This window comes from Apaloderma vittatum, unplaced genomic scaffold (genome assembly GCF_000703405.1).
Source record: "Apaloderma vittatum isolate BGI_N311 unplaced genomic scaffold, ASM70340v1 scaffold3997, whole genome shotgun sequence".
NCBI classification, from domain to species: domain Eukaryota; kingdom Metazoa; phylum Chordata; class Aves; order Trogoniformes; family Trogonidae; genus Apaloderma; species Apaloderma vittatum.
In genome coordinates, this window is record NW_009727666.1 from 1 (window position 1) to 15,897 (window position 15,897).

The 15,897-nt window shown below is 40.3% G+C and overlaps 1 protein-coding gene across 1 annotated transcript; it reads left to right on the forward strand.

The window, feature by feature from the left end:
* The first annotated feature begins 476 nt into the window (after window positions 1-476).
* KIAA0753 (KIAA0753 ortholog) lies at window positions 477-14,378 on the forward strand. Its single transcript, XM_009873737.1, is given in 16 exon segments — window positions 477-554; window positions 661-1,282; window positions 2,060-2,166; window positions 2,451-2,513; window positions 3,266-3,481; window positions 4,485-4,695; window positions 6,121-6,320; window positions 7,305-7,474; window positions 8,239-8,271; window positions 8,273-8,317; window positions 8,431-8,518; window positions 9,830-10,003; window positions 11,084-11,165; window positions 11,530-11,650; window positions 11,807-12,031; window positions 14,261-14,378. Coding segments are annotated over 16 exon segments (2,553 nt in total).
* Window positions 14,379-15,897: the final 1,519 nt, after the last annotated feature.

Consider the following 15,897-nt stretch of genomic DNA (forward strand, 5'->3'; position numbering starts at 1 on the left):
ACACGTTGCTGTTATTTTCGATCGGGCTCGGTGAAGTTCAGGTCCGAGCGCGCCGGGCCTGTTGTGCCCTGAGGGGCTCTGCCGGGGCGCTGGCTCAGGCTGTCCTGCCAGCCCGGTCTCTTTTCTTACTCTCGCAATGTGGTGCTTCCCTTTTGAGGAAAGTAAAAGCTATAGAAGTTCTGCATCGGCCTTATGGTTCACAGCGTGAGCCGCGCAGTCTCTAGCGATGCTCCTCAGCTCTCCGTGGGGGACGCTGTGAATTTTGCCTTTCATGGGAGGCTTGTCCTCTCGGTTCTGTGTGCTATCTGCAGGGGGACCCAGGACGCGCTTTCCATTTCTACATGTCTCCTCTGGTTGGTTCGCCATCTGTCCTTCACATCACGCCTGGGATTGCTTTTTTAGAGGCAGAAATAATTTGTGATTCTTATTATGTCCAGAGTTGTAATTGTAAGCAAAGGACAAATCAAGCCAGTGCGATGGGACCAAGCAAGCCAACCATGTCTGATGCTACATTTGCATTTGCTACCCAGCCAGCAAAGACTTCGCAAACACAGGTATTGCTTGATTTCTGCAGCGATGCAGAATCCTAGAGGTACATCACATGTGTAAAGTGTTTTGTGTAACATCAGCTTTTTTTTTTTTTTTAATGCATTGGAACAGCTGCAGTTTAATAGAAATGTTCCTGCAGTTCCAGAGAACTTGGCTCTCAGATTCTCTAACCCTTGTCCAATTGTAATAGAAAAACTGAAGGCATCCAATAATCAGAGAAATCTAGCTGGAAGTGAGGACCCCAATGTAAGAAGCTTTGGCATGTTTTCAGCAGCATCTGAGGAGAGGCTAAAATTGGCTATTCAGCTAGCCAGAAGGGACATAAAACGAAGATATCTTGAAGAGCAAGTGAAACAGCAGATGTTTGGAGATGCTATTGATAAACCATTCTTGCCCCAGAAGACACCACAGCAGAAGAAAGTAGTATTGGGAAGTCCAGAAATTAAAAATGCACCGAAGTCTCAAACTTGCTTGAAGAACAAACAGAAACTTGGTCAGCCTGGTCAGCCTTCCAAAGGGGAGACTACCAGCTCTGGTGCTAAGGTGTACCTCTACACACCAAATGAGGGAAAGTTAATACCAGCTGTTCTGGACTCCCCACCCACCCATGACACAGGACTGAATCTCAAGCCAAACGTAGACAAAAAAGAAGATAAACATATGCAGGAAGTCCGACGGCTGCAAAAAGAGTTGAGGAGCTACGTTCAGAAAATTGAAGAACTGACTAAAAAAGGTGTAAGACTGAACCATAATTGTTTTACATAAATGTGCAATAGTCTGATTTGGTTTTTTTTCTGTTTTTTGGCTTTGATTAGAAAAAGAAAAGAAATTCACAAATGATGCCATGGCAGTCACTCACTACCTCCCACAAGTAGACCCAGTGAGCAATGGCTACCTTCCCCCCACTTCTCCCCAAACTATTCTTTTTCATTGCTCAGCATGACACGGAACGTCCCTTTGATCAGCTGAGGTCGGCTGTCCCGCCTGGGTCCCCTTCCTGCTTCTTGCCCACCCCCAGCCTACACAGTGGCAGGGCATAGTTGAAAAAAGAGAAAGCCTTAATGCTGTGCAAATACTGCTGAGCAGTCGGCAGAGTGCTGCTGTTTTACCGACACTGGTGTAGTCATAAACCAGCACCATCCTGGCGACAGTGAAGAAAGCAAACTTCATCCCAGCCAGCCCCAGTATACGCTGCATCGGTGCTTTTTGTAATAGCTAGTCAAGTTCTAACTGTTCCTAACTTTGAGTGCTTTACCTGCAACCTGATCATAAAACTAAGGGGTCACATGATGTTGTAAGCTGTAACTAATAAGAATGTTTAGTCAAATTACAATAGAAACACGATGCAGCATTAAAATAGCTGGCTTTTCCCCTGCAAAATATGTGATACACCCATGTATTGGGTCTTCATGAAAGAGGCTTATTGCTAAACTAAGTTTTTTATCATGGCTTAATCAGGATTTTCACAGATTAATTTAAGACATAAAACTTTACATTTCATGCTTTTTAGGGAGAGAGAGAGAAATTTTAGACCCTGATAAAGAGCAGCAAGTTTGCACTAGGAGACAGAAACAAGCTTCACGGTCAGCTCGGATGCTCTATGTACTCCAGCAACAGGTAGGAAACAGCATTTTAAATTGGAATATATAGAAGCTAATTTATTTTGTTGACTTTGACAGAAATGAACTGAAACAAGATAAAATTGATTATCTCTGAACTTCCATGGCATTCTAGTTTAGATCTGAATGGTGTGATGAATTTCTCTTGTGACTGGATGGAAAGATGAGATGTTGGAAAATTTGGACTTTCATTCAAGAAGTTGCCTTGAAGATTATTTGGTCATTTATAGACATGGAGCTAATTCTGACTTTCCTCTCTCCCCCTCCTTTCATGATAAACAGGTAAAAGAAATTCAGGATGATTTAGAGAAACTGAGTTCTCATAAAATCAGACATACTAAAAAGGTAAGCTGTAATTATCCTCCGGGCTGCGAATAACTTATTGACAGAAGATTTTCTATCTAATTGAGCCTGATTGTCTAGGGTACACCTGAGCCCTCTCCAAACGGGAGTTTTTCTTTGTGTCTTACACCTTTCATCTCTTTCTCACAGAAGCGTGTCTCGCTTGGTCTGATACTGCCTTTGCTGCTTCTGTCTTCTCAGTTCTTATGTGTGTGCAGTATACTGGAAAGGAAGACTGTTGGTCTTCTGCTTTTATGTAGCTTGATTCCACTTCCTTTTCCGAATAACACTGTGTTCTACTCTCAGCCACTTCTGTGTCTTAGCATCCTCCTTTCTGACTTCTTCTCTGGCCATCGTCTTTCAAAAGGGTAGTAATGACATCATGCCTACTGTTTGGCCAGTATTGTCCTCTTGTGCTTTTCCATCACTTGTATTTTCTTTGCTAACAAAAACTGGAGAATGTTCTGTGTGTGCACAATTGTTGCATGTTAAGGTCAAGCTAATGGCTACAGCACTCTGTTGACTTAGGCTGTAGAAATATTGGAATATGTTATAACCAGATCATTTTATTTGAAGCTAACACAATGTTATGTAGAACCTTTAGTAGATTACTTAAATGACCTCATATCCATATACTTAGATGGCCTCATATCCATCAGAGTGTTTCTCTGTGAAATTTTGCCAACAATTCTTTGAATAATATCAGTATTCATAGAAGCAACAGCTATCAAAGCATTTATTTTTCACTTTTTCAGTCTCGAGCAATATCCAGATTAGGAGCAGCACACAGAGGAGCCATACGAGCCTTGCAGGCATTTGCCCATCAGTTCACAGATCAAACAGAGCAGCAGATTCCTACCCACTACAAGGAACTGGGCAGTCTCATTCGGCAACTGTCTCTCTGTTCTGCCAAGCTAGAAGTGGATTCTTCCATTTCCGACATTGTCGTAGATATTTTGCTGCAACTTGAGGTAGGAAAAAACATTTTCTTTTTCCTAAGTCAGAAAAGATATAGTGAAATATGAGACTGCAAACTATACTGTGTGTCCGTGAAATGGCAGATATCTTACTGTGTTTGTTTGTTTGTTTGTTTGTTTTAAAGGCCGTATTTTCTAATGTATAAGTTCTAGTGTATAAATGTGTTTCTAATGTTCCTGAATAATAGTGGTCTAAAAGAGTAGTGAATCTTAAACATGGAAGCTACCTGCTGCTGTTCTTGTTGATGCTGTTTCTGTCTATTGTCTCTCCTGGTAGAATGAGGACTGGTGATGTGATAGTGGTAACAAAGCAACAGTTTCTGATCCATTTGCCATTTTCATAGAATCATAGAATTGTCAGGGTTGCAAGGGACCTTAAAGATCATCTAGTTCCAACCCCTCTGCCATGGGCAGGGACACCTTCCACTAGACCGTGTTGCTCAGAGCCCTATCCAGCCTGGCCTTAAAAACTTCCAGGGATGGGGCTTCCACCACCTCTCTGGGCTGAACAATTACATTTTATACATTGGTTTAAGTTAGGTGTTGATTGTTTAGTGCTACATGCTTTAGTCATCAGGATTAGCGATGAACTTCTGCCCTGAACAGCTTATGAGAATAGCTGCAGTGCGAGCTGCCTGGGAGCAGGAAAGGAGGCAGAGTGAACTTTGGACTTGGCATTGGAAGAAGTGTCTGTCTTGCAGTCACGGGGGCTTTCTTTTCCTGTAGCCCTTGTGTCCATTTCTTTTTGAACATGCTGTAAGAAGATTATTTGCTAGAATCAATTTTAAATACAAAAAGGCAATCCTTTTCTGTAAGATTTAAGTTAATAATAATAAGAAGCTTCTACATGAACCAGCTATCAAGAGTAATAATCACTACCACGAAAACCAAAACCACAACAGAAAAGTTCTATCTACTTAGAATCTATTGAATTTGCTTTTTATTATTATATCAAGTTTACTGAGAGAGTAATTAAAATTCTAAATATTTCGTGCAGGATCTGGATTCACTGCTGGAAAAGAAGCAAACACCCCAAAAATTGAAGAAATGTATTTCAGCATCTCAGGGTAAATCTTCAGGGAGCACTGAGACATTTCCAGCCAGAAAGCAGCTTACGTCTCCAAAAGGAGAAAATAAACCTCTCGGCTTAAAGAGACAGCATAGACAAGAACGTAGAAAACCTCCAGCTGCCAGAAGTCTCTTGACTGGTTTGTATTTTGAGTTATTAAATACATTGTTATTGGTTAACTTACTGTCTCCAGTTCCATGTTACATGTTGTTGGTCGGAAGTATATAACAGCCCACATGTAGTTACCAGATTCAGATAGCCTTATTATGTGGTTTTTTCAGCTGTTCCCCTGAGATGACAGACCTGCAAGTCTTTCTAACTGTATTATCTATTCTTCCTATTTTTGTCCATTTCTTTTATTGTGGCCTACGCTTGGGCTGCCTTTATTTTTTTTTTTTGCAGTGTACATCTAAATGGCAGTTTACAAGTTGACATTAACGGTGCATACAGAATATTTCCAAATATCTACCTAGATAATACTGTATAAATATATTATTTTGGAATGCAAGGTAGCTGACTGCTAGCAAATCTCCAGTAAAGCTGTAATTGCTTCACTGTTTACGGTGAAAAGACATGGTGAAGCCTTGGCTTCAGAACTTCCTTGGTTCGTGCAGTTTCTTTACTTCTGAGAGCTCTGTTTTATTCTTGTCAGTCCTTTAATGTTAATGTCTTCTGCACAGTAATCACGTTTTCACTACCTAAAGACATGTTAACTGTCAGGCAAGCTGAAGACTTTGGGTTTTTTTGCTGTTAGTTCACCGTGCAACCACTGGGAATTGGTTTACTTTATTGTTCTTTTACGTCATATATGGAAGGAAATGGGCTTCATTCTTTATCTAGGTGTTGTGATATAAATTTACCACGTGGAGTATTTTGGTAGCTTATGAAAGTCATTATTGCTTTCATTATAGCTTATTACATTATTATATAACCTGTATTAACTGCTTTTCTTCTTTGGAAGAATTACGTTTATTACTAGAATAGTAATTTTATTACTAGAATGTTTATTACTAGAATGTTTATTACTAGAATGTTTATTACTAGTATTATTTTCTACCCCTAGGTAAGGGCGAGAAGAATTCTATGAGGTTCATCTTTGGCAGTCCAGAGAGATAATATATTGACAAGCATCTAATGGTTTCCACATGTCTTGCTGCTTAAAAAAGAATGTTTTATATTGCTGCCTAGACCTCATATTGGCAAATACTACCAAAAGGCTTTCCCACAATTTTCACAGATATCTGTATTTTCAGATATATATAGGTACATATAAATATGTATGTGCACACAAACCCCAAAATCTGGTCATTGAAACAATGGAAAAAAGACAATTTATTTAATACTTATAAGGAACTACAGATTTTTGTTTCTTTTGTTGTTGTTGTTTTAATTTTTTTTTTAATTATGGTAGAGCTTACAAGTTTATTATTAGGTATACCCAGCATAAAAGAAGTATCAAATGTAGAAATAAAGATGAATGATTTTTTTCCCTTTCAACTTAGAGTTGAAAGTTTATTTATTATTTTTGATACAGATAAACACTGACATGTTGCAAATATTTCAGCAGTTCAGAAAGCAAACAGTTGTGCTCATATATTGCAAAATAAATTCCAAGAAGAAAATGACCCACCTACTCCAGGGAGAAATGCCGCTTTACGAGGAAACGTAGATGCACTGGTGAGAGGCAGAGCTGTAAAAAAAGATCCCATCCTTGAAAGGAGCCCTTTGAAGAAGAGAGGCGTGTTATTACCTGCAAAATCGCAGGTATAGAAGTGATAAAAGAATTTATGCTTTCTTCTACTTGCCCTCTGGGATTTGTTATCTAATGTAACACACCATCAAGCTTTGCTCTTCCTCATGTGTTTTTTTTTTATTCAGAGATAGAAGGCATGGAGGGTAAACTATGCCACCTGCCTACATTATTTCTAGTGGTTAGGACTATTTTATCAAAGCTTTTTGAAAGTAGTGTTATTGTTCCTTGGAAATGCACTGTACAAGTAGAAAGAATGAATGGGAGAATTAGCAAGAGGAGCTTTCACCAAAGCTGGTTTAATGTTTGAAATTAGCATGGTTATTTTTCAACTTGAATTAAAACTGAAATATTTAAGGCCTAGGGATGTTTTGGGTTGGAAGTGCCCTTTAAAGCTCAGAGCACCATCCAACCTGACCTTGAACGTTTCCGGGGATGGGGCTTCTACCATCTCTCTGGGCAGTCCACATCACCTCAGCATAAAAAATTTCTTCTTAATATCTGGTCTAAATCTACTCGCTTTTGTTTTAAAATGATTACCCCTTGTCTATCACAACAGGCCTTGCTAAAAACATCATCTCCACCTTTCTTAAAGGTCCCCTTTAAGTATTGAAAAACTGCAATAAAGTCTCCCCAGAATACTGTGCTAATGCTAATGTTAGTAGAGGATATAAGCTAGGCAGATTTCTTTCATTGATTGCAGATTTTATAAAACACAGAGCCTAATTCTGAAAATTTCAAAGGAAGTTTTTACCCGTGAAGAGGAATGTTGGAAAAATTGGAGCTCTTTGCAAAGATAATAGTTGCAGAATTAAGCATATGTTCTCTGCAGTCACAGTTGTACTTCCCTTTATATCAGCTGTAAAACCTCCACATATGTCAACTGTGCAGCCAGCAGGCATAACTTCAAGAAAAATTCTGAAGCAGAATGCAAAATACTTTAAAAAAATTTGACAACTGCAATATATGTTTTTAATGTGATTTGTGTTAATTTTAAGGGAATGCTGAAATCTCTAAAATCAAAACGTGCACAGCCTCAAGGAAAGCATGCCCGATTTCAAGAGACAACTATAGCTTTCCAGCTAAAGGAGAACAAACGACTCATTAAGGATCGCAGAATACCCGACGTGCCTCCAAACCGTGCATCTCCACCTCTGGCACCTAAGCAGTACGTTCACAGCCTGGTGGAACCTGTCTTTGCCCTGCTTTCCTGTGGAAATGCCGCTGTGTTGGGACCAGTAAATAGGATGGATTTGGCCCAGCTGTGGCACAGCACAGCTCGCTAGCGGGTAGTTGTGTTCTTTCCCTGCTTGGCACAAAGTGGCCTCGCTTACGCAGCCTGGGACGAGCCACTGCTTTATGCTGTTCCCTGGGTCAGGTCTAAGTGTTGTCTGGGAGTCACAGGACAAAACAAGGCACTGACAAAGCACACAGTGTGCAGTCAATGGTCACAGTACTGCGTTAAGAAGGTAAATATTATCTCCCTATTCCAGAAGGACAAAATACATGTCTTTGTCCTAGCCAGTAATACAGCGCGGGTTTATTTAATTTGAAGTGTGTTCAGCATCCTGTAAACCAGGACTCCGCAAATTTGCTTTGCTCTGGGACTGCCGTTTGCAGCAGTGGAAGTGGGAGATCCAGCTGCTCATCCAGCTGCCAGAGCTGTGCTGGGCAGCGTGCATGGTCAGATAAGGAGCTCATCTCTCTGGGCACTATTTGTGCGTAGCCATGAAATTGTCGTTTTGCCAGTAGCAGAAACAGAATTGAAGATCCCTCATTCTCAACAGAATTTCCTGGCTTATATGGTCCTAAAGTCAGTATTAATTTTCTCTCTAAATTTTTTTGCAAGTTTTCTAAACTAGTATGATTTTTTTCTTCAGTCATTAGAATGTGCATTTTGTAACGCTCTGTGTTACTGTTTTATTTTTGAAGACTAGCATGACTTGAAGCAGAAACTTCAAGTGGAGGTTCTAACTGACCTCAGCAGATGAGAAATGAAAAAAACACAAAGGTTAAGATAATGACTCCCACCAGTCCCCCCAAAAGTACATTTATGTGGTAGTTTTTAAAATTATTGTCATATGGAGTTTCGTGATGGCATTGTCATTTGTTCTTTTTGTGTAGGTCACAAAGTGCTTCTCCAACCCAGTGTGCCGACAAAGTTGAGAAGACACTACAGGACTGCTTAGAACCTCTATTGGAAAGGATGCAGGTAGTACCTCCGAGCTCATGCCACTCTTTGAAGGATGCCTTTAGAGCTGTAAAACATTTATAAAACACACAGTTTATTTGCAACTTAATGAGAGCCATATTTATGTAGTCAACAGAGATTTGGATGTCTGGAGAGTGTATTTCCGTTTCAGCTTGTGCTGAAATTGTAATGAAGTTTGATGATGCTGCATTAGATTTTTTTTTTTGGTAGCTTCTTGTTAAGTAGATGCATTTTTACGTTGTTTTTTGAATGGTTACAACAGTTCCGTGCTGAATGTGACTGAACTTGATAAGATTATTCTAATAATTCGTGCAATACTATATTTAATGATTAAGTAAATTTGGACTAGTAATATTAATGGGTAATAATATGGAAAGCTTGATTATCATGAGATAATTTACATTTTATTTAGATGATGAATCTCTCCTTGGAAACAAACTGTCATTTGAAGGATTCTTCACATGTAAACGACCATTCAACTCATGCAGCTGAGAAGGTATATTGTATCTATATGTCATGGAGTAAAGCTGTTTGACGTTTAACATGAATTTTTATCTTTGCCGTATTGCAGAATGCATCTGGAAAAGTAGTGCTGATTTTTGAACTTGGCAATTTCAACTTACATAAGCCACATCTTTAAAACAGTGTCATTTTATGAGCATGCGTGCCTTCTAAAGTACTATTTTGTAATGGTGTACGATATGAAACAATGAGAAAGCTCTTTTTAACATCATCCCATTTGTGTATTTTTGCTTGGTGTGACTTTGAATGCCTAAAGTGGCTTGGAGGAAAAAACATTTTCATATAAAAAAATACAGGTAGATGAAAAGTGATGTTGTACCATGGCTAACTGATAAAAGTGGACACAGCTGAAACCTCTGCCTGTGGCCTGGGTCTAGCATATTTACTTGCTACCACCTGAGCTGCTGTAAGACTATTCCTGTTGAATGTTTGTAGTAAGTTGAGGGCCTTCATTTGAACTCCTCGGTGATACCTGAACCTGTGACAGCTTCACCTTTGCAATTTAGGAACGTAGTCGTGTAGCAAGCTTTCCCACGTTCATTGATTTTATTGATAGGAACGTAGTAAGCTGATTTTATTGATGTGGATTATTGTGTGAGTAGAAGGAAAACAGGGATTTATTTGGGTTTTCACTGAAGGGAAAAGCTGAAATGACAATTGGATTATTTCCATGCTGTAAGAAATGTTGATTTGTAAGCGTTCTTTCCCCCAGTTATTTTGGAGGATTTTTTCTTTCTATTTTGCATTGGCTCTGTGAGCTCTTATTTGTTTGTTGTTTTTTTTAAGTAGCAGCTTGAAGCAAATGCAGATATTCTGAGTGAAAAGCGATTGGATGATCTTTTGGAAGATTCTGCTCAGGAACTATATAATATGCAGCAGCACGAGAGGCTCCAGACCGAGGCGCTGCCTATGGCTGACACTCATAGTCTGGAGTCAATGTTGCAAAGAATGGAAGAAATCGAAGTAAGATTTTTCTCTCTTGGTTGGTATCAGTAATCCCAATTTCATTTTTACAGCCCATAAATTGTAATATCTGTAAGTAGCTACATTCTTAAATGAAGCAAGGTCTGACTGGATCAGTGTGTGAAATGGAAGATTTGGAAGGAGTTTGCGCTTTCAGCAAAACCTGGTGTTGTAGGAAGTGAATGTTTGCCCTAATGGTTTTATTGCTAGTTTTAGTGTTGGTAGACCTGAGCTTGCTTCACACCTCAAGACTTCATGGCTTAGATTATCGTATATGAGTGGGAGAATCAGAATGGCAATTACACTGACTATCCCACAGATTGGAGAGTATTTGAGTATTTATGAATGTATTCTTTCCCCCCATTTTTTGGTGAGATAGGATCCTAGTGTTCTAGTAGCATGTGCATCTCAAGGAAATACGCTCCAGCAATCCAAAACATTTTACAGGGCAACATGGGGAAATCACAAATGCATGGTTATCTGTGCCCTTATTTGTCCATCTTTCTATGCAAATATTCTTGAGGTTATAATTTACTTAACTTGAACTTTCTCATATATTGCTTTCTTAAAAATTTTTTGTCAATCAGTTTTTCCATAAATTTTTGATTCAAGTCCCATTTCAACCTTCCTGTTCAGTGAAATTTATTGAAATTTATTGTAACTGAGTTTAGACCCGTTTACTTCTAGAGGTCTGTTCATCAGGTGGAAGCTTGAAGCTTGCGGTGTGCGGTGTCCTCATCCTTGTGGGGCACTTACTACCCGAACCTTTGAATTTGCTGTGGGTAAGGCAGGAGCAGCGTGAGGGCCCTTCGGTTGCCTGGCTGACTGCTGTTGGTCTGAAGTGCGCAGAGCTGCCACGATACTGGCAACTAGTTGAGTCTTCAAGTCTGGCGTTCTGAACGGGCTGATTGTCTCTGACTGCATGTTCCTGCCCCTCTTCTGTGTTATGTTAATGCCCAAGGCAAAACAAGCCTACTTTGACCAGGGAGGATCACGGCCTGCCTTCCTACTGGGTGATAACCCGCACAGCTGAATTGCTAAGTAAGTGTCGATTGATTGATTTTGTGTGTTCAAACCCAGAGGTACCAGGAGGCTGTACGCAGGAGATTCACCCGGATTGTGTACAGTGATTCAGAGTTCTGCACCCAGGAAGACAAAACGGGTAAGTTTCTAATGCAAGTGTTTCTTCCTGTACTCTGTACCTTTAAATTCAGATGTTTCAAAATCAGAATCATTGGATTATGTGTGATTAAATAGCACCATCCAGACACATTTTTTACTCTAGATGCTGATTTCATTGTTTCTAAAATATAGCTCTAAAATCAGTATTTGGAAATATATAGCTCTAAAATCAGCTCTTGGAAATCCTATACTGAATTTATATTTTACAGACTTGTTACCATCAATACTTATTATATCATACCAATACTTTTAAGGACTTCCCCTTAAAATGAAGCAGAAGTATTTGTGAGGACTGAACCTCTCTTCCTAAGAAACAATTTTAAAAGTTATTTTCTTCCTTCTAGAACAGCAAATTTCATCAATAGCTAAAAGACCTACATCTCCTCATCCGATTCAGATAACAAAATCAGTTAGACACACAGAGCCAGAAACTGCCATTTTATTTGGAAAACTTTCTGATGGCAAGTAAGTAGAATACTCAGCATGTGTAGTGCGTATGAGCTGCATGTCATTATTGTGTTTTCATTACAGAAAATGTGGTTACTATATGGAGATTTTCTGATCCTTCAAAAAGATACTTAAAAATCTAGTTTCGGCTTAATGACTATTTTATATTTCCAGTGATATTGATGAAAACGAAGAAGCAGAGGAGAAACTGCAGAGTGGAATTGACATTCTGCAGCCCTTGACTCGGAATTCTCTACAGAAAGAGAGCTCTGTGTCTCTCTCTGTGCCAAAGCATATGCTCCAGAGCATCTTGGATTATAACAGCAGATACAGGCATCACTTAAAGCTCATTTCTCATGAGGCAGTAGGCAGTTTCAATCCATGGCAGATTGCTGAGAGGTATGTGAACTAACTTTGTGGGTTTTATGTGAATGTATCAGCTGATGAACAGGTTTTTCTCTCCTTATTCAGGAAAGGAGTAGGGAGGGGCCATTGAAATTCCAAATTGAAAGTCAGCAGTTGGCTACTGGACTGTTTCTCTGCTAGTACTTGGTGTTCATGGATTTTTAGGGTAGTTGGATAAAATGACAGGATATGTGAGCAGAATGTCCTGCAGAAGTTGTCATTTTGTCACATCGTTCTGTGGTTTTAGCACAAAAACAGCTGCTTGAAATATAGGGAAAACTTAACCTATTTTCCAAAGATTATCATTAACAGGTAAATTGAAGGAAAATAAAGTTAACATTTTTTCTGAGTTAGAGAATGAATAAAGCCATGTAAATAACTGTGTGAATTTTAATCTTTGTGGTGAGGGATTATTAAGTTGATGTTTCATGGAACAACAGCAGATACTGTTTAAAAAGAGATCACTGGCTTTAGCCCAGATCTCAGCGCTTTCTCTCCTGCAAGTCATAATGCTTCATGGAGTTCACTGGGGGAAGTGTGACATAGGTAGCTTACCACCCCTTAGTACAAGTAGAAGAGGCAAAGGAGCAGTAAGTAACAGTCTCTCTGCTGTTCACTTAGCAAAGAAAAATTATTTATGGTGCACGATGCCTTTCAAGCAAGCCGTGCTGCCAGCTGAAATACTCACCCATACACTGAAGCCTGAGTAGCTGTTTTGATTGCTCAGTAACAGGTACAGCAACTAAGTTTTATCACTGGTAGTAATTTCCTTGCACTTTTCTTGAGTGATTGCCTACAATTGCCTAGACGTCACTTTCAATATGTGTGATAGATTTCTGAAATCACCTGTTGGTCTTGTAAAGTCCCAGCCCAAATAAAAGCATGGAAATACGGGCTGCTAGTCCTGTTCTTTCAGAACTGAGGAAAGACTGGCACAGCATCAGCTGGCATAGAGGGCAGCTAATTCTCTGCAGAGAAGAAATCAAAAGACTTCTGGCTGTGGGAGAAGAAGAAATTAAAGTGGAGAACTCTGGAGTACTAAGGAAGAATTACAAAATCTAACTTCAGTGGTTGTAGATACACTGGTTTGCCATAATTATCCATAATGGCACACTGGACTTCACACTTAATTGCCAAGAGTTTTGAAACTTCTGCAAGCATTGAAATGAGCAATGTAGCTCAGTTTAGTAACGTCTGGCATCTGCATCAGTGTTTCCAGGAACAGGACCTGCAATATTTGAGATGACTTGCATATGTGAAGTTAATCTTGTATGTTGATGGTTTGCCCAGCTGTGGATAAGTATGAAAATGTTTTAATGACTGTGGTTAGACCACTGTGTTTGAATCCACTGAACTAAACCACCAAAATACGCCTTGTCAGTTCTCAGTGCTGTCATTCTGTGCTGTTCTCCTTTTTGTAACTGGTGTGAGGCTGGGTAGTTCAGGGACCGGCACTTTCAGGGGTGGGCGGTCAGTCTCTCCCCCTGACTGCTGGATTCTGCCATGTCTGGGTCCGGGTCCCATCACGGTGCTGCTCGGTCGCAGCCTGGGGTCGGCTCCTGCCAGGGGGGGCACCGGGCATCCTCTTACATGAAGTTGTGTCACACAATGTTTAAAAGAAACACTCCCGTGCTGGGCTCAAAAGGGCTTAGAAAGACTAACTCTACGGTATTTCAGAACATGTGCAAAACTGAAGAGAAGTTTTCAAGAGGGCACTAAATAGTTGTTTTACGCTAAAATAGTTTTCCCGTCTGTAACATCTGGTGTAGTCCAGCAGAGATCACTGAAAATTGAAATTGTTTGTCTTGCTTTTCCTTAAACTTTATTGCTCTCAGTAAGGCCTGACTCGGTGGCAGCTGAAATCAATAAGAAGCTTCCCGTTTACTTCAGTGGCCTTTGGATGAGCACCACAGTATGTTAACTCTTATTCCCAAAGTAGGATTAGTATCGAGGAGTTTGAAAAAAGGAAAGACCTGAGATCTCTCAACACTTTTAAGCCTGAACTATGTCCTTTGCCATGAACCAGAGCAAAGAAAGATTTTCTGATATCTTCTGCAACATGTGTCAGATCTTTTCTTGGGCTAAGCAGTAGAAAGAATGAAAAAAATACGAGTATTTCCCTTTTAAGTTTAGAGCACTGATTTCAATGGAATGAATTACTGAAGTTTGAGATCAGATTTTCTGAACCTTTTCCTTTTCTTCTTTTCCTTCTCTCTCCTTCAGTCTTGCAGAGCAACTAACAGAAGAAGCCCTGTGCGACGTGGCAGCAGAACTGCAGGATGTTTGTGAGGATTATGCAGAAGCTGTGTTCACATCAGAGTTTTTGCAGCCAGCTCAGTAAATGCTCTCAAATCTGTCCCATTATCAAATGCAACGTCAGATGCAGTCTGCTAGCCTTATCAGGTGACTTCATTTTTCATGGGTTTTAAAGTCTGTGAGATTCTATTCACCAAATGAATTATGTCCATTGAGGACTCAACTCAGGTTTTTATAAAACCGTTACCATAATGTTTTCCTTTTCAGACTTTATTATACTACATTTACCAGTATGTTTTTGGCCAGTTTTTCAATAGAATTATGTAAACTGTTACAGGTAAAGTTTATGTATTTTGATAGGAATACTGATCCAGTTGTCTACCTGTATTACTTCATTTTTTTTAATATATTTTGTCATGATCTTACTAGAATTAAAAACTGGGAAGAGGACTGACTTAGCTGTACTGGGTCTCAATTTTCTGTTAAAATGGAGAGAATCTGACTTACCTACCTCATAAGGGAGCTGTGGGTTTTAGTTTATTCTCAGTAAAATGCAGTTGTTATTCTGGAAAAATTAGCTACATCTTTTTGGAGCATAGCATATGATGGTTTTGAAAACACTTTGCAGACCTTGACTCTCACACAGATATTAATGCCTAAATTGTTGCATCTTGTATTTTCTGCTTAAGAACGAGACTGAATTGGTTCAGTCCAGACATTTTCCCCAGAGCCAGGACTGCCACCAGACCCATGAGTATGTATCCACAGCCTTTCGCTAGGATTGCTTTATTTGGTGGCTTAGTGGCACTGTAGCATCTTTGGGAAAGCAATCGTGTAGTCAGATCTTTTAAATGGGACTTTAAGGGAAAAAGCGGAGGCAGTGTGGCTCAAGGCCAAACTTTCTAGCCCGTAACACCATCGCCCATAGCTGGGGGAAGGTGAACTGCAGTTGGGTCGCTTGCAGCTGGCTCTGGGGTTGAGAATTGCCAAGAGTTGTGGCTACTCCACTGAAGCCTCCAACAAAACCACTTAACTTGCTCTGTTCTCAGGGGTATATGCCGTGGCTCCTTGCACGAACCGCTTGTCAACACCCAGAGCAAATAATGTAATTAGAACCGCCCAGTTGGTATTGGCACAGAGCAGCCTGTAAGTTGCTTTATGACTTGGTTGCATTGTGTCTGCTTGGCTCTAACTGTACGCTTCCTCGGGCAAAACTTTTATCATGCTTTACTTGGTGGTGTTCTCACATGTTGTAAATAAAACATAACCCCTCTCAGGCTCTTTGTCTGCCTCCGGCCACTTCCCAGGAGATGGGCTGCGACTGAAGATGCTTCTCTTCTCCCTCTAAGGTGCGATTTTCCCAGTTCTTGGGAGGTCAGGAGAAGCTGCCTTCTCCACTTGATGGTGTTAGAAGAACGCCGCTAGGGAGGCTCCTGCAGAGGGGAGCACAAGCCTTGCTCCGCAAGTCCCTCCTTCACCTCTCCCAGCCCACTGCGGCCCCTTGCCTGCGGTTGGCTTGAACGGCAGCGCGCTGCAGCGGTTCTGCCGCGGCGCCGACACCGCGGCTTGGCAACTGCCCCAGCATTTTCCCTGTTAAAATCCAG